We start from the raw sequence: 18,379 nt of genomic DNA on the forward strand, positions 1-18,379 counted from the left end.
TTTATTGTCAGATGATCGCTGTTTTCTTCTGGACGAGCTGTTGGCTGTTGTCGTCTGGACAATCTGCGTGTCTTTACTTTGTGCCGAAGCTCCAATTCCTCCATTTCCCACATGCAACACTTTATTCTCTTGACCTCCTGTGTTAAGATCTGCACCCTTCAAGGACCACAAATAGACTCTGGGTGTAAACCCCTGCTCCTGATTCTGTCCTGTGGTTGTGACAGCATCTTTATTACCAGCTATGCTGCCAAAACTCCCCGTTTCCCCTTGTATCTCACCATCGGTCCTCTCAAAGGAAGTGATATCAGCATCCTTAAGTGATTTGGCAGGAAACAACTGCCCTGTTCCTGTGTGGGTGATCCCAGGCAATGTGGCCTGTCCGAACACCCTGTTCTCACCCTTGTCAGTGTTGTCTTTGTGGGAGGGGAAGGAAACAAGACCACTGTCCAGTTCACAGCTGTGACCTGGCTGTTGTCTTTCCCTGTCTTTGAAGCCAAAATTACTGTCCGCAGCAGAGATCCCAAAGCTTTTTGTGGGGATACCATTTGCACCGAACACATTTATAGGACTGTTATTTACTTTCTGGAAGTTGGCGGCTCCTCTCTCTCCATTTTTACCCAGTGTGGGAGCAGATGTGACAGGTACAGGTGTGTGCAGGCATGCCTGGCTCTCTCTTCCTGGCTGGAGCTTCAGTCTCTGCAGCATGGACTGCAGCAAGGCCTGATTGTCTTTCGGATTGTGTGACTGAGACATCGAGGAACAGAACTGCTGCGTATCAAATGCAGAAGTCACAGAAAAGCATTTCACAGTCAATGTAAAGGATAAAACATTCTACACAGTCCTACGTGATGTGACAGCAGAAACGAGCTGTGTGTGAATCACGTCACCCCTTTGTCCAACTTGTGTTGCTAAATAGACTCCTGTGATGGTTGTTTTCCTCTTTTGTCATGTTCCAGTCTTTTTCCATGATCTCCATAACAGTTTCTCACCTCGAATATCAAGGCAGATCCATTTTAAAGTTCGCCTTCCTCAGCTACGATAGTAATTCCACTTTTTTTTCAGTTTAAGTTGCTTCTCCTCACAGATGCCTTGCCACCATACTGCTTCCACTCTTTCATGATCCTCAGTTGTTGCAGCAGAAATCTCTCTCTCTTACTGTGTCTCTGTCTTTCACCAGACGTCCATAGTTTCTGTTCACAAAAGCTGTTTTAGTCACACCTCTTCTCCAACAGGCATTTCTATCAGCAGTGACAGGAGGAGAGACGGAGTGCAGCAGCAGCAGCGTTCCTCATATCTTACACACTGAAGCAGACCAACGAGAAAGACCAGTGAGGTAAGATAATTGTGTACTGACAGTGACTCTCGCTCTGTGTCTCCCTGCCCATCTTTCTATTTGCCCTGCCTTCCTTGCTATTTGTCTGCCTGGCTCCCTCGCTCACATATGTGCACACACACCCTCTTTCTTCCCACTGTAACCCTTGAGTAGTAATTACAGGGTATTTTTGAGAGCAGCTGCTATTTATGTGTTTCAAGAATGAAGAAATAAGAAGATGCCTGCAATGACCTTTGGAGTAACACATTTTATATTACATAAAAGAGCACTACTGTCTTCTTTGGTTAGATAAAACTGTCAAAAGTTTTTACTGTTGTGGGAGGAATAAAATATGAGAGATTTTATTTTAGCTTCAGTGTGGTAACACAACACAAAATCACCCAACATGATACAATACTGGAAAGTAATCTGTTGAATACTACTTTTTCCTGAAAATATTATTTTTTCATTCATATTTTTATTGATATTTGTTGATGGTATACCACCAACTAGAGGTATTATATAACCTACCACTGTCTTGTACAATGTTCAGCATACAAAATGAGGCTTTTCATCATTCAAAGTCCCGAGCACAATCTAACTAAAGGATTTAAATGTGTTATTCAAACAGTAGAAGTTGTCCTGTTGGACACAAGATGTGTCCTACTTCACTGTAAAGTCCATTCTCAGTGTTTGTGCACTGGAGGCTTCAAGTTTCAACATCACTCTTGTGTGAGTCGAATATTGGATGAAGATCAGATTCCAAAATAGTTGTGATGTTACAAATCATGCTCGTAGGGTACAACCCTTTAACACACAGAAACTTGTCACTTTCAGTAGATAAAAACTCTGCACATACATCATTCTGCACAGTGAAACTCAAACATCCAACTGAAGGAGAAAGAAGAAAAACACATTTTGAGTAGAGGGGGTCTTTAACTATAATATAAAGTAACATGTCTTTTTTTTTACCGTTTAATATTTATGTCATCACTCTTCACTTCTTTGTACTATTTGTATCCTGTTTACTGTTCACAGAAACCGTTTCCTGTATATAGTTGTTCTTTGTCCTTATCGCTGAAGATTGGTGTGTGTAAGTACATTGAGAGTCACTAGACTGGAGTCAAATTCCTTGTATGCATAAACATACTTGGCCACTAAAGATAACTCTGATTCTGATAATTAAATATCTTAGTCCTCCACAATCCCATGCGGAATAAATTCAAGTGTAAAATGTTTCACATTTATATCTTTGGAATGAAGCCTATTGTTAATATCTCACCACAGTTTGTCCTCGATTAACATGCAGCTAGCTGTAAAATAAATTAAACACTCAACAATACTGCAGCCAATTCTTTGTGAGGTTTTAACTCAGAAGCGCACTGCACATGCGTGTAGTAAAAACACGCCCCTCTAGAGTTCCTGACGCTCTGATTGGTCCACAGTGCGGAAGCGGGTTATGGCGGCGTAAACACATGCGTAAACAACAACGCCAAGATCAGCGCAAGATACCGCTTAGTGGAGTCGCTATCGGAAATAAAACTTTAAAATAAATAGATATATTTATAAAGGGAGCATGTTTTCGGCACGAGGAGGATTTCTGCTCGGTGTACCAACTGTTAAAACTCCCGCGGTTCACTAGTTTCTGCTAACTTTTAGCCGTTGTTTGCTAACTTAACGGAAAAGTAGCAACTGTTGGTTAGTTTTGCAGTGATGGACTGCGTCGTGACGGGTGGAAACGTGAAAGGTAGCAAACATCTCTTGTCTTTTCAGCACTGTCTTTATCTATAACATCAGTATAAGATATGAATTAGCTGTTGATAGTTATTATGTTGTGTGTGTGCGTGTGTGTGTGTCTGTCTACCGTTCAGTGCTGGCCAAAGCCATCCACTCCCTGTCCAGGATCGGTGATGAACTCTATGTTGAGCCTCAGGATGATGGGGTGAGCGTCTCTGATAAGGTTTTATACACCCTCCCGCACTTCTTCCTGCCATACGTGCTGTCTTGTTGCTTCCTGTTTGTGCGCACTATATGACTGATTTGGGTAATTTTCTCTCTTTCTCTCTCTCTCTCTCGCAGCTGGCCCTGCGGTCTGTGAACTCCTCTCGGTCGGCATATGCTTGCTTCCTGTTCGCACCACTCTTCTTCAGCAGGTGCAGTGTGTGATAGAGAGAGTATGAGCCAGTGAACATCACTTTTTTTGTCTGTCATTTCTAGGATCTAACTTCCCCTCCCATTTTCTGTGCAGGTATACCATCCCCAGTGGGCACTCCTTCCGCTGCAAGATAGCAATAAGGGTGTGTTAAGAGAAAGAGATGAGCAATAATCATTCTTATGGTGTATCCAGTTTATGTCTCATTCACAACATTTACATGGACAGTGTTACTTTTTTTTGTCTGATGTATTTCAAATCCCTGTCAGATGAGCGCAAGCTTTATCAACACCACCTGATCTTTCCAAAGGTGTTCTTTCAAACTCTTAACACCATTATTTACACAAAAGTTGATATTTTTTTAATTCAATACAGAAAGATCCAGGAATTGGGAATATGTAATCTCTTTTCTTACATTTTCTCAGTTGGTTTGATCAAGTTTGCATTCCTGCTACCTCATGGAGAGGCAGAAGCTAGATGTTTTAACCATTCTTCCATTACTTCTTGCTCTCTGTTTCAACTTCTCTGACTCAATTGCAGCACGTCATATTAATTACAAAAGAATAATGGGTGATGGGAGGCACGCCCGGTGCAAGTGATGTAATGTAGCTGCTCATTGTGACAATGAATATACTAAAGATCAGCAACATCAAATATCAGCTTTTTTCAAATAGCCATAGTTACTTCACAATCTTTCCATGAACCCTCTTGCAACTGTAGAGGTACCACCTTGGCTACAAGTACCACTGGTTGGGATTCACTGATCTGCAGTATGTAATACAGTTTCTTTTAAAACTCTTCTCTTCATTTACCTTTTACATAATTTCAAAGCCGAGGCCGATTACTAAATGAACATCAAACTTTCTAAACTCAATTTCAGATGCTATCTTTTCCTGTCATGGTACAACCTTGTGGTTCACATGGTGTGAAATTTGCAAAACCTCAATGCTTCCTTGTTTTAACAGTCATACATGGCAGTAATTTCACAGGGTAGAGCTTGTGTCAAAAAGGAGTTTTGCTGCCATATAAAAAAAAAAAACGTAATGCAAGTGGAAATGTATGGTTTCACGGTTAAGAGTGTCTAAAATGTCCTCAAATGTGACTTAAAATTATCTTTATTGGGTTATCAGATAATCGCAGTCTATATTAACATATTAATAGTCATTTCCTTGTGTATATATTCTTTCATTCTCTTCATATGTTCCTCTGTGTGTGAGTCAGAGTGTACAGGCAGTGTTCAGGTCACTGGCGACTCTGGAGAAGACGGTGGAAAAGTGTCACATCGTGCTGGACGAGCAGAAGGACCGTCTGACCTTCACCCTGCACTGCAAACATGGTATCACTGCGTCACTTCCTCAGCATCTGTTGACAGGAATGATTTCAAAAGGGTTACATCTCACTTTACACTTGACAGGTTTTTTTAATTCATTTTAGCACGTCAGGCATTAATTGCATTATAATCTACTTGTTTGTGTGTCATGTTTTCTCTTTAGGCCTCCTGAAGACACATAACCTGTCTTTCCAGGACAGTGAAAGCTTACAGGCAGTGTTTGATAAAGACAGCTGTGCCAACATATTCAGAGCCCAGCCCAGGTCTGTTAAATCTTTCGATATTCTTTTATAAGAAAGTACTGACATCTGCCTTTTCCTTCTGTCGTGGACCGTCTGACATCATCTCTGTAATATTTGCATTTGGTTTTCCAATTTCCTTGTAATCGGCACTGGAAGAAAATTGATTCTTAAGGTGGAAACAGATATATTTTTTTAGACTACAGCTGGTTAATTACATGAATAAATCAATAAAATTTAGCAAATAAGGTGAAATCTTTTACAAAATGGACATTTTCTAGCTGCTAACTCACTCACTTTTTGTCTTCCCTTCCCTCTCAGGCTGCTGGTGGACACAGTCGTGCATTTCCCGCCATCTCTGGAAGAAGTGACCATGTCAGTGAACGACGAACGGATGTGGGTCAGGAACCATGTGGAGGAAGAAGCAGGTGACTCTGCTCAGCTCACCATGTCTGTATTTACAAATAAGCCAACATAGTCATTGAAATTCTTTAAATTATTATTATTTCTTTCAAATCTTAAGAAATTTAGAATCAAAAACATCAACAAGGACCAGTAAACCAAAATTATTACAAAATAGAAGAAAAAAATAGATAGTGCTTGAGTGGTTTTAACTATATTTACTAATTCCTCAACTCAGAGTCAATTGCTGTTATTGACATTAATAAATATTACATAAAAAAGAAAAGATGAACATGAACCCTGCAGTTCCCTTGTGGTTTACGGCAGAGCAACAGATTTGTACTGTGCAGTCTTGGCTGTCGTTAGTCAATGTATCCTTATTCTCCAAGTTAATAGAAAATGTGTCTTTGTAAGTGATCAGTGAAGAAAAAAAAAACAGTATTTTTGTTCCACGTTTGAAACTTTTTTGTCCTCAGCTGACTCTTGATTTTCATTCATTTTCTTTTCTTGTCTCTCTCTCTCAGAGCAGTCTAAGGGCATGATGACAGAACTGTGTCTGGCCTCTGACGAGTTTGACCATTTTGCCGTCAAAGCTCACAACAGCATCACCTTCTGTCTGAAGGAGCTACGGGTGAGACAGAGGACAAAGGGGGGAGGAGGATTAGTGAAGAGGTAGTAGGTTGGAGAATTGACCAGAGAAGTCCTATGAGGGCAGTTAAACATGTGCTGTGGTTGATCTTTTTTTTTTTTTCTTGCATTGATTTACTCATCAGGCTTGCGAAGTGATTAATTATCATCTCTCCTGCAGGGTTTGTTAGTGTTTGCAGAGTCTACAGGTCTCCCTATTTCTATATACTTTGATGAGCCAGGCAGGTGAGCAAATTCACTTACAGCTGATGATAATTGATCACTTGTTTCACCGCCGTGTATTGACATATACATTTTGTGTGTATGTCAGCCCTGTGGTGCTTTCAGTAACAGACAGTGTCCTGGAGGGGAACTTTGTGCTGGCAACGCTTTCTGAAGATGCCAACCTCCGTAAAAACAGCACTAAAAGGTAACAAAACAAATAAGACTGAATGGTGTGGAAAAACATTCTGCGTACAAGTTGTCAATGAGTCTTAGAAAATGCCAGCAGTAGAACCAAATAAAACTATCCAAATGGCCTCTTCAGCTCAGCATCAGGCAGGAAATTCTCAGTGTTTATCTTGTAGAGATACTGCGCCCCCTGGTGGACAAGAACAACATTGAAGACAGCTGTTCAGAAGCTGCCATGTTGAGCATCTTTTCAGTAGGGAAGCAGTTGTCTACTCTGGAGATTCTAACTATTTGTTAAACTGTTGCAGTGATGAATAAAAATGAAAATGATTACCAACATTGACAGTGGCTTTGTGGCCCTCGAAAATGTATAATAGAAAGAAATCCTAGAGTGCAGTATGTGTGACACATTGGATATCGGTGGGGCTGGATTTTCAACATTGCCAAAATACCCCACATATCAAGAATGCATGACGCTGAATGTTCAAGTCTGCACTCCCACAGTCTGCAGTCAGAACTACACCTCTTTCAAACCATCGATCATCTGTGTCTATTCACCATGTCAGCTGGGCCACTCTAGAAAAAAGGGATGATACTTAGAGAATTAAAACCAATTGCTTCTTCATATAATAAAAGGATAAATGATGAAGATTCCCTGCTTGATATCAGGAGTAAAAAAGCCATTCAGATTAACAGAGTAACTTCTCTTTATTTGGCATTTTCAGTATCATACTGCCAGGAAGAGACATTCCTCTTCCTCATTCATGTCATATTTCTAATTTCCACTCCTCAGTGTAAGCACACTGCCGCCGCCCCCTCCTGATGACTTCATGAATGACGACATAGACTCCTACCTCATCGCCATGGATACCAGCATTGCGCCAGGCCCCTCTGCTTCTGGTCCACCCACACCCCCGTTAGCTGATTCCACATGTTTAAAACAGCCTGCTGCAGCCAACCATAGGACGAGGCTACACAGTGAAGAGGAGGAGGAAGATGAAACATCTGATACTGACAAACCGCCGTACAAGAAGGTCTGATTAAGCTTTCGCAGGAAGTCACACAGTACGGGGGGGGGTTGGTTACCTAAAAACAAAGATCAAATTATATATTTTTATTTTTTATACTTAGAAAGGACTCAATTAAAAGGTTCAGGCAAAACATATAAAAAGCTGGAAGAAAAACATGAACCTGAAAATGGGTTACAAGATGAACAACCGTCTAACTGCATGTGTCATTGTGGTATTTATTTGGCAGAATGACAAATGGCAAAATACCACAATTACGAAAGATTGCAACTACGTAAAACAAGCATGAAACTCCCAACCTTTACTCAAACCATCATAACAATGAATTACAAAAGTTATTATCTGAACCACATCCTGATACACACAAAAGCAAGGCCCAATATTCTTATAATATTTTTTTGTCCTTTTCGCAGTTCTGTTCCTTGTTCTTCGGATCGGTGCTTCCCCCGTCTTCTCAGATGACCACTCAGCCGCTAACGACCCAGGAAGTGCTCGCCAGTGACAGTGAGGATGACTCGCCAGTAGAGTGACAGCGGACTGATGGATGACAGGAGAGAGACGGACTCACCTGAAAGTGGGCGCATGCGTGTGTGCACTTGTGAAAACTTTGACACCGTACTACCTGGAGTATTTGAAAACAGAAACCAACACCTTAAACCCTCATTTTCAAACCTCACTTATCGGCTTGTACTGTGGATTTTTTTTTTTTTTTTTTTTAACCTGGGTAACACAGTCTACAGTACAGAACAGGATTGCCACTGCTACTGTACTCCAACTTTTTATTGGACTATAATGTGAATGTTTAGATTATGTGAAACTGGACTTGAAGCGCTTTCTGTTTGTTTTTGTTCTGAGTCTTCAGTTTGTGATCAAGATGCAGCGAAAAAAAAAAGTTCCTTGAAATAAAACAAACATATTTTTCAAAATATGTAAACATCATTTAGTTTTTTTATTTACATGTCAAAAGGTTCAAGTATAACAAAGATTTAGGCTGAGAGAATCTCTGCTCAGATATGACAGATGGGTTCTGGAGGGACGAGGTCTCGAGCGCACGGTTATAATAAAAGCTTTTAATAAGGTGCAGTGACTTTTTGACACATTTTGACATACAGTAAGGAATATACATACATCAGGAAGAATAGCACCTAATCAAAAGCTTAAACTATGACCGTGTGCTCCAAACCTCTTCCTTCCTGACCTATAACAAAGATATGTGTGTCAAAAGTAAGATTCAGCATAAGAAGCAGAATGTCTAAGTGTCTGTGAGCCAGTGTTTGCAGGCTGAGGTGCATCAGTGCCGCCTTTCTCTTTTTGCACCTGGAAACTTTTCCCCCTCGTCTGCGGTTTCTTCCTCTCTTTCTCCCTCTCCTTCTCCAGCTCTTTCTCTCTCTTCTTCCTCAACCTCTCCTCCTCTTTCTCCCTCCTTTCTTGCTCCCTCCGCCTCCTCCTCCTCTCCCTGGAGGTCAGCTTCTCCTCCTCTTCCTCGACCGGTTTCCCCGTCCCCGTTTGGTCACTGAAGTCCTGAATCAAGATTTTGGGGACTTGCATTTTGGGTGTCCCCTTTTCTTTGGTTTTTTTGGGCTGCTCTCCTCTCAGTCTGCGGAAGAGACCAAAACGTTTCGGGGGGTCTGGCTGCCCCGCTTCCTGTTGCGCTGCAGTTGCCTCAGTCACTTCTGTGGACGGAAGCGAAGTCACTTCTGAAGACACATCAGGGGCAGATGAGGTTGGGTTGGGAGAGTCCGTGTTTTTGACTTGGTCTGGCTGACTGGGGATAGATTGATTAGTTTTCTGCGGGGAGGTGAAGAGATCTTCAGAAAGCCGGCGTGCTAACCTGGACCCACGGGAGCTGGACGACTTGCGGATGCGGAAATCACCAGAAGAGTGGCTGCTGGTACGCCCAGAGACTTGTGTCGTACCGCTGTCACTTGGCTCAGTCTGGTCTTTTGCAAGGTGAGAGTCATCTTTGTTTTGGACCTGTGGGTTGCTGTCGGTATGTGGATCGTCTGTTGGTGGAGAAGAAATGAAAACACAGTCCTCTCCTGCTGTTTCTTCTTGAAGATCTGTACTTTTCTCTTCCTCTACAGGACCCATCGTGACTTGGCTCTTTGGTTGTTCAGGTGCAGGCTGCACAACAGCACTTATTTGGACTAAACTCTCCTTCCCATCAGGCTCAGCGGTGAGGTTCAGGCCTGGCTGTGTTGAAGTCTCCTCCTCCTCTGCAGGTGCTGTGGAGTCTGAAGTCTCCACGTTTGTCTCTGTTGGCATTTCTTCTACTTGTGTTTGATCACAAATACTTGTGTCATTGTCAACCTGTGCCTCTGATGGTACAGTCAAAATAATTTCTTCTTTATCCTGCGCAGGTTCAGATCCTGTTGTATCGCTTTCTTTCTCTGAACTTTGAGCGAATGCTTCACTCGTCAGTGTCACTGTCTCATCTGCAACTGGTATCTCTGCTTCAGTCTCTGTATCTGCTGCCACGTCGGTGTCTTCTTCATCATGGATGCATTCAGGTGGAGGCGGTGTAATTGTTTCTTTCTCTGTGTTCGTCTCACTGGGAGGAAGCGTATCGTGTTGTTCTGAATTTGTCTCTATATCAGCCTCAAATTGGTCCTGTGTGTCTTCCTTCTCTTGAGGCTGTGCCACCACATCAATTTCTGTCTCCGTTTGGGTGTGGGGCTCTTCTTTCATATCTATTTCTGTTAATGACTCACTTCTGTGGTATTTAACTTCAAATGCACCACCCTGTGAGCTTTTGTCTGTCTCTGTGTCTTGCTGTTGCGTTTCTGTCTCTAATGTTTGATCTGGGTTTGTGACAGTATGAACTTCGACATCACCGTCTTCCTCTGAGAACACCGTTGTCTCTGGTTTTGTTTGTAGCTCAGCCTCTACTTTTACTTCTGCGACTGCGTCCACCTGTGTCTGTTGCACATTTTCAGTTTCTGTCCTCTCCTCGGGTTTCACATCAACCTCTGTCCTCAGTTCCACCTGCACCTCCACCTCTTTGTGTCTATCTGCATCTTTCTGTACCTCGGTCTGATTTTCCTCCACAGCAGCTGTATGTTCACTTTCTGTCACCTGTTCTTCCGTCTCTTCCTTTGTGTCTTTGCCCTCAGTTTCCTGATGTGGGACTTGTGATTGGATGTTAGAGTCCAACTCCTCCACATGTTCAGAGGTTTGTTCAGCTGGCTGAGGAACATTTTCAACAAACTGAGCTTCTGCTGGACTTTGGGTTGTTTCTGTCTCCACGGTTGTGTCTTCTTCTGCTGAGGTTACTGTCTGTTCAGATAGCAACGTCCTTTGTTGGCTTTCCTCCTTTTCCATTTGTTCATCCTGTGGTTTAACAGGCTCTTTTTCTGTCTCTTCTACATGTTGTGTTGGTATGTTTTGGCTTTCCTCCATCTTTTTGGGGACCTCGAACAGTTCTTTCTGTTCAGTTTGTCCCGTCAGTTCCGGCTCGCTCTGTTTTTCATGTTCCTCTGAAACAACGTCGTCCTCCTCCTGAACGCCCTGCACCTTCTTAAAATTTAAGTCAGTCCAGCTTCCCCAGTCCTCCTTTGCTCCCATTGAAAGATGCCTCACAACTTTACCACCCCCTGCCCATTCGTTACCCTTCCCCCCTTTCCTCCACTTCTTGTGAAGGAGCGAAGGAGACAGCGAGAGGGTGGAGGCCGAGCGAGCCAGAGGGGCAGACAGGTTGCCTTTCTCTCTCTCCTTCCTGTCGCGCTCCTCCTCGCTGTGTCGAGCCCTCTCCCACGCCATCCGGTATCCCTGGCAGCGACCTCGGGGGTCAAAGGTGGACGAGGGTCTGTCTTTTCTCCACTGTTGTAACGTCTTCTCTGTCTGCCTCTCCAGATCTCTGGCTGACAGCGTCACCGAGCACACCTGAGACGAGAAGAAAAAAAATTAAAAACACTGGTCTCATTATTGTTTTACTGTAATTTTCAGAATTTTAGATGATAAACAGTCTTACAGTTGAACAGTATTACCTCATAATTTATGTAGTATTATACATTAAACACATAAAAATGTAATAAATCAATAGCTCAGTATGGAAATAATACAAACTGAAGTTATTCACTTTTATGCAATACTTTAAGACTTATTTGCACTGCTGTAAGCTCAAAAAAGGAAAAACATGAATTTATGCATAACAAAAGCAGATAATCAGCTTGAAATCTTGAAAGTGATCCATGAGATGGAAGACTGACAAATTATTTATACATCGCAAGATGTAGAAAATGGATAGTATAACTTCTTTTTCTGTTGTATGCTTTATCATTCATAGGCAATCATACACCAGTTGTGTAGAGCTACATAATGACTGGCTGTTTGTTATATGGATGTCATGGCAACAGCATAGTTGTTTATTACTGACACGTAAGTAAGATTATTTGATAAAAATGGCAGCTGTAGTTTTTAGCAGCATGCTGTCTAGTGTGAAACATTTTTTTCCTACCTTTTTGAAAAGTTTTTGTTTTTTGCAGTCAGTTTCCTGATAGTTCCTCCATTTCCACTAACATTAGTCAGGAACACTGTGTTTGTGTTGCATGAACTCACACATAGTAAACCCGATTCTCACAGTGGCGGCCTTGTGCTTCATTCTCACCTCTGCTATGAAGGCGTCGTCTTCCTCTTGGACCTGCTCCCTGACGGCCCTCAGCCTCTCCAGAGTCTCCATCTGGCCCTGGCACTGCTTCCTCTGGTCAGCCCGGCCCAGCACCCGACGGACAAGCACCACCGCCACCTGGAGCAGCACCCGCACCCCTGCAACGCAAAGAGAAGAGGAGGAGGGGGACAGAGAGAGAGAGAGAGGGGTAAGAGCTGTTGGAGACGCTTCTAAATGGTAGCTAGAAATCACAGTTGGCACAACAGGCACCATGTCAATCACATTACATATTGTAGATAATTTCTGAACAAATAATTATTCTACAAAGCCTTGTAAATGAACTGCTGTGACGTTCTTCAAGTTTTATCAGCTAATGTTAATATAAATCACTATAGAACACATAAAGCAATACAGAAATATTCTTACTTTTGGCCACAGACAACATCATAAATTAAATCCTAATGAGATGAAATTTCTTTTGGGCCTTTTCATTACTTGAAATTCATTATCTTAAATTTTATAGCAAAACATACAGGAACAACATAAAACCAGTATGATATACAGATAATTATATAAAAGATATAACGTGTTTTGCTTCCTCCCTTCCAGGAAGTAATCTGATGCAGTTTATTTGTTTTTGACATACCATAGCAGAAAAAGAGATCCCAGACTCGGAGCAGTGTGTTGAAGGGCAGGTGGCGAGTGAACAGACACATCAGCCAGTCAGTGGCGAACATGAGGGGCTCTACTCCGTGGTGCTGCAGGTGTTTGTGTACAGCTGGACACGTTCTTTTCAAAACCCAGTTCAGCATGGCTGCATCAAACAGGACTCCCTCCTACACGACACACGCTCAGACAGTTTAGAACAACAGAGATCCAATAGGTCTGTAATTTCCTTGAACATTTCATTGAATTAACAATGTAATTTGGTTCTAATTATAGGAATTATTGGTTTGCTCTTGGGACAACAGCTTAATTTAAACACAAGCAAATATTCATTCATTATTAACTTATTATTAGAAACTGTATTCATTATATGTGTTGAACTGCATAGTTGTCTGTAGACAAATTTAACATTTCTGTATGTTCAGTTGACCTTTTGAGGTGTGGTAATTGAGCACTGTCTCTATTTTCCCTTTAACTACCCTAAATTACACAGTTCTTTCTTAGACAATTATGTAAACTAAAGTATTACTAAGATCTAAACTTTGCACATAGTTTAATAGATTCATCACTGCCTTAATGTAATAATACATGAACTAAAATCAGCCTTTAAATTCAGTTTACTAGCCTAAGTGTAAGTTATCTGTGTATGACAGGGTAAATAGGTCAGAGGGAGCTGTGTCAGGTACTGTTTGAGGTGTATGTTTACATGTACGGGAACCTGAGGGTCCTCACCAGTAGAGGGCTGTAGTATCCGGGCAGGTACTGCTCACTGATCTGCACCAGACACCAGAAGGCCTCCTAACAAGGTCACATGAAGTGAGGGACCACATAAGAAGACATCAGGTGAACTTCAAGTGCCACAATACATTTATACATTATATATTGTCAGATCAGTTTATAGATTAATAGTGAACACCAGATTAGTAAGATGCTTTGAGTTTTTTGGGGGTTTGCAGCTTCTTTATTCAACAGAAGGGTAAATTGTGTTATTGATTACTACCTCAGCAGGCATGTTCATCAGCAGCACTGCAGCCACTGGTCCCTGTGCCTGGCAGTAACCCTCCTCCGGTTGGTACTGAGTGTAGGCTTTCAACACCCGGAACAAACCACGCTGCCTGTGCAAACATACACCACAGTTATCAGTCACGCAAACCACAAGTTTAAACTTTGTTTAGATAAAAAAACACCTGCAGAATAACAAAGTAACAACTTTTTTTATTGTGCAACAAGATGATACAAAGGAAGCAGAACTGTAAAGAGGGGGTAGTAGCAGCCGAGGTATACTGACGACTAAAGAGATTGTAGATCTGTTTTCTGTGTTCTCAACGGAAAGACACAGGAGCAGAAACGATGCCCTACCCATGTCCGTCCTTGGAGAGGAACATCTCATGAAAAGGGAACTGTCGGTCTAGGTCTCGTTCGATCACATCCACCCAGTTCTGCAGAGCAGGTTGTGAATCCAGAAACTGGCACGGAGACAAAAGTTACTTTAAGTGAAACAGCTACAAACACTCAACTATTTAAAGGGTTAGTCATGAAAAAATGCTTCTTTTCATTATGTTCACTGCACAAGTAATTTATAATAGTTCATATAATGTACCATGATGGGCCTAATTTCTCTTTTAATACAACTAATGACTATTTTCATTGTTGACTGAGCTGTTGTCAATTCTTTTTTTTTTGATTGATCAATTATCATTTAGTTTATAAAAAGTCGTCCGAAAATAGTGCTACTTGCCCATCACAAGTGATGTACAGACAGTCCAAAACCCAAAGATATTTAGTTTGCAATGATTTAAAAAAAAAGAATAGCAGTAAATCCTCACATTTGAGAATCTGGAACCAGAGAATATTTGCCATTTTTGGTTGATAAATAACTTAAAAATTACTTTTATGGCAATCAATAAATCAACTAATGGTTTCAGTTCTAGATACATCCTTTACAGCATGACCATTACATTCTTACATTGGGGTTCTGATGCTGAAACGATACATTGAACATACATTGACACACTGATCGAACATATAAAAGCTTTTACTACAGCAAGAGTTACCTGGTAGAGGTTTTCATTCTGTTTCATCCTGTCAGTAGCTCCACACAACAGAGGCCAGCACTTAGCTCTGAGTGAGGCTGGGATTCCCTTCTGACACTGAACTTTGACCTGTTGGCAACAGAGATGCAGGATCAGCTCAGACCAGTCATAAGAAAACGACTACGACCATCTATATTTTCATTGTTGTCTTTTCCACAGCAGACATTTTGACTTGTTGTAGTAGGAAAAGCACAGGTGTTACTAATAACATTAATGGTGGCTCTGTTCTATTCAAGTGTCCCAGTAAGTCATGTCGGTGTGACAGTGAGCCAGCATGCACAAAACCAGGACCCCGAAACTGAAGCAGCCATCATTAATTCTCACAATTACTCACACCTGTGATTTTCCTACTGTGTCAAAAAGTCAGAACTATCTCCTTTGTGTAGGAGTTGATTTCCACTACGTTGAACGACTGATTTAATGAGACACACCTTACTGGTCTTCTTTGACAAGATGCGCTCCCATTGGCCAATGATGTTGATCCACTTGGCCTCCCTCTGTCTAACCAGCTCAGGGGGCGGACCCACACTCCTGACCCCAAACAACATACAAAGCAACAGGTAAGTATTTTAAACCCAAAATATTGTGCTTATAATAAAGAGAACCTTTTACGTGTGTTTTCTGTTGACCATGTAATTTAACTGTGCTGAGCTTTAAGTCAGTGTGCAGAGTTGCTGCATGCACGTTTGTGTGTTGTCATTATAGAAAAACAGCCTTCCGAAAAACGACAGGAAACAGGAAAACCACACAGTGGCGGTGTAAAGTCTCCATAGCAACAGGTCAGGATGTTATCAATGGGGAGAGTGTAAAGACGACAGTTTGTTCAGCTGTTCTTATCCTGAAGTTATAATATTTCATCTGCAGTCCAGTCTACCGGTTTATTGTTAGTGAAAAACTAAGGTAAATTTGTGGTCAAATGATGTTGAAAAGGTTTGAAAGAGTTTATTATTATTTTATGAAAGTTTTAAAAAAAAAACTGATTGCAGCTTGCACTCAATCTGACATGAATCTGACAGATTTCTAAATGTCAGCATGTTTGTCTCTTCCTTTTTCAAATACATCCACAAATGTTCACCTGGGTCGAGGTCTGGTGATGGTGGACTTGTGTTTGCTCTTTCTTGGCCTTGTGTTTAAGGTCTGTCCTGCTTTTAAATAAATTATTTTAAACATAACTTAAAGTAATCACAGATGTCAAGCCTCTGCAATATACAGTTTTGTAGATTACCCTACAAATATTACCACTCAATCAGTATTTCTGTGTAAACGAGATTTTCTTTCACTCTTTCAGATACATTTTGTTCTTTTTGGCCCATTTTGCACATTTACATGAAATAAAGGGTTTGGAAGCTGCAGCATTCCTATTAAGACTGTTTTCTAATTGTCTTTTGACTGCATTTACTAACTGGAGTAGTTCTTTGCCCAGTTGGCTTGCTTTCTTGGATGCAGATGCTGTTCTGTCTCATAAAAAATGTTGGCTTAAAATCTACAACGTCTTTAGAGCTGCCTGGCCTAAATTTGGAAGAAAATAATTTGCTCTGTGAAAATCTCTACATTAATATCTCCACATCCCCTTAAAAAAACTTTCAATCCACCTGCAGTCTGCTACTGGGATAGTTTTTCAGTACAGAGAAGAAATTAGACGACAGACAATATATCTATTATATATATATCTATTATATATATGTATGTATATATATATATATATGTATATGTATGTGTGTATATATGTGTATATATATATATATATTTGGAAAATATCTGAATTTTAAGTCTTCTGAAGCTTTCAGAAGACTTAAAATTCAGATATTTTCCAAATATTATATATATATATGTATATGTATGTGTGTGTATGTGTATATATATATATACACACACACACACACACACACACACACACATATATATACATACATATACATATATATGTATGTATATATGTGTGTGTGTGTGTGTGTGTATATATGTATATATGTATGTATATATATATTTGGAAAATATCTGAATTTTAAGTCTTCTGAAAGCTCTAAAAGCACAATTAATAGTGACAATACCACATAGAGGACCATATTATTTACACTGTAATGACTAAAATGAACTTTTATGTATATTACTACTACTCAGATCAGAGTAGTAGTAATATACATATTCAAACATATAACAAAAGTCTAAAAATGATTTTTATCAGTGCTAAATGTACATTGTGATAAGAAGCATCCAAGTAGTAAAAATGTCTTTGTTTTGATGAATAATGAAATCAAATATTTTTGGTTGTTGACTTTTTTGTGCACTCAATTTTGAATTTCTCCATTTTTCAGTACAGGACCTATATATATATATTAAGGGTCCTGGGCTTTCTGGGGTCTTGTCTGCCATGAGACACAGCTGAGTAATCTCAACAACCTCCTCAGTATACATTTCTCTTTCTACATAAAAAATCCTCCTCTGAAAACAGAAAAATGTCTGATTTAACTAAGCTCAAGAACAGCACAGTAAATGTGAAACTGCTCACCCAGCTGTGGATCCATTTGTCAGAAGGAAACCGAACCGGTCTGTCTCCAGACCGACTTCTGACCCTGCATCAGATCCAGAGCTGTCCTCTTCACTGAAGTTCTTCTGGACTGGATTTGATGGACCCAACATCTTACTGAAAGAGAGGAGGAGGAGTAGAAATGTTATCCGGCTCTCATCATTCAGCGTGACTGTGTGTCCTGCTCTATCATCGTGATTAAGATATACTATACCAAAGAAGCACAATACTGTTATCTCATCTCAAAATGCTGCTCTGGCTGGAGTATGTTGAGGTTTTTGCTTTATGTATTTGTCTTGCTGATAAATGAGAATGTTCTGCTACACTTCATGATGTTTTAAAAGTAGACTACATATTTTGACACCCATGTCGTTCGAGCCAGGGCTCTAAGATCTGCTGGCTCAGTTTTTAACGTTAGAATGAAGTAGTTTAAGTCAACTTCCTGCCTTAATCCAACGATAAACATAACCACATTGAGAGGACAGAGAAAAGAGAGAATAGGCATTCAAACTGAATTTACCTTGTACATGTCCGTCCTGTTTGATCAGTCGATTGCTGAAGAGGTGAGGTGTGATAGATTCTAGCAATGACAAACTTCCTCTCTCTCTCTTGCTCATTTGCTCTCTCACACACTTACAATGTCTCTATGTCTCTCCCTGCCTCCATGTCTCTGTATTACAGATGCATGATGTGCCTTAAATCAACTTCCCTCTGGCAAACAATGTGAGATGTTGAATCAGCAAAATTGACTATTTAAGGAATATAGTCTCTTTTTTAGCTCTCATGGAAGTGAAACATGATTTATCAAACATGACATCAGAGTTAGTAATAAATGTTAAAAGTATGGCCTTCAAAGTGCTTCCTGTTGTCTGAGCAATCTTTTTGCTGATTTAGCCTAATTTAGAAAATACAAGGCTGCACTCACACGAGCGAGAAAGTGATTTAAATCAAGTGAAGAACATCAGTAAATGTAGCCTACAGTTGTT

At 40.7% G+C, this 18,379-nt stretch overlaps 2 protein-coding genes across 3 annotated transcripts; one reads left to right on the plus strand and one right to left on the minus strand.

The window, feature by feature from the left end:
- The first annotated feature begins 2,743 nt into the window (after positions 1 to 2,743).
- Positions 2,744 to 8,240, plus strand: rad9a (RAD9 checkpoint clamp component A). The gene is made up of 12 exons (XM_042418148.1): positions 2,744 to 3,059; positions 3,184 to 3,254; positions 3,392 to 3,465; positions 3,561 to 3,609; positions 4,686 to 4,800; positions 4,958 to 5,057; positions 5,355 to 5,461; positions 5,960 to 6,066; positions 6,244 to 6,308; positions 6,394 to 6,492; positions 7,267 to 7,507; positions 7,915 to 8,240. Exons 1-12 carry the CDS (start codon positions 3,026 to 3,028, stop codon positions 8,029 to 8,031), a joined length of 1,179 nt encoding a protein of 392 aa, XP_042274082.1. The 5' UTR covers positions 2,744 to 3,025; the 3' UTR covers positions 8,032 to 8,240.
- Positions 8,192 to 18,320, minus strand: tbc1d10c (TBC1 domain family, member 10C). Of its 2 annotated transcripts, XM_042418145.1 has the most exons (10): positions 17,914 to 18,320; positions 17,376 to 17,510; positions 15,298 to 15,397; positions 14,828 to 14,935; positions 14,133 to 14,239; positions 13,774 to 13,888; positions 13,506 to 13,571; positions 12,754 to 12,943; positions 12,108 to 12,265; positions 8,192 to 11,383 (listed from the first exon to the last, which is right to left on the minus strand). In XM_042418145.1, exons 2-10 carry the CDS (start codon positions 17,504 to 17,506, stop codon positions 8,720 to 8,722), a joined length of 3,639 nt encoding a protein of 1,212 aa, XP_042274079.1. In that variant the 5' UTR covers positions 17,507 to 17,510; positions 17,914 to 18,320; the 3' UTR covers positions 8,192 to 8,719. The 2 variants fall into 2 exon arrangements, with proteins under 2 accessions (XP_042274079.1, XP_042274080.1); XM_042418146.1 differs by lacking the exons at positions 15,298 to 15,397; positions 17,376 to 17,510; positions 17,914 to 18,320 and adding an exon at positions 15,203 to 15,223.
- Between the last annotated feature and the right edge of the window lie 59 nt (positions 18,321 to 18,379).

Source organism: Thunnus maccoyii, chromosome 8 (assembly GCF_910596095.1).
Source record: "Thunnus maccoyii chromosome 8, fThuMac1.1, whole genome shotgun sequence".
NCBI classification, from domain to species: Eukaryota; Metazoa; Chordata; class Actinopteri; order Scombriformes; family Scombridae; genus Thunnus; species Thunnus maccoyii.

What these genes read in the sequence shown, in the direction of transcription:
- rad9a (XM_042418148.1), top strand. Translation starts at nt 3,026, where the DNA reads ATGGACTGCGTCGTGACGGGTGGAAACGTGAAAG. An exon ending in CACCCTGCACTGCAAACATG is followed by an intron (nt 4,801 to 4,957) that starts GTATCACTGCGT and finishes TTTTCTCTTTAG; the next exon opens with GCCTCCTGAAGACACATAAC. An exon ending in TCTGTCTGAAGGAGCTACGG is followed by an intron (nt 6,067 to 6,243) that starts GTGAGACAGAGG and finishes TCTCTCCTGCAG; the next exon opens with GGTTTGTTAGTGTTTGCAGA.
- tbc1d10c (XM_042418145.1), bottom strand. Translation starts at nt 17,506, where the DNA reads ATGTTGGGTCCATCAAATCCAGTCCAGAAGAACTTCAGTGAAGAGGAC. An exon ending in TGTCAAAGAAGACCAGTAAG is followed by an intron (nt 14,936 to 15,297) that starts GTGTGTCTCATT and finishes TGTTGCCAACAG; the next exon opens with GTCAAAGTTCAGTGTCAGAA. An exon ending in GATACTACAGCCCTCTACTG is followed by an intron (nt 12,944 to 13,505) that starts GTGAGGACCCTC and finishes TGTGTCGTGTAG; the next exon opens with GAGGGAGTCCTGTTTGATGC.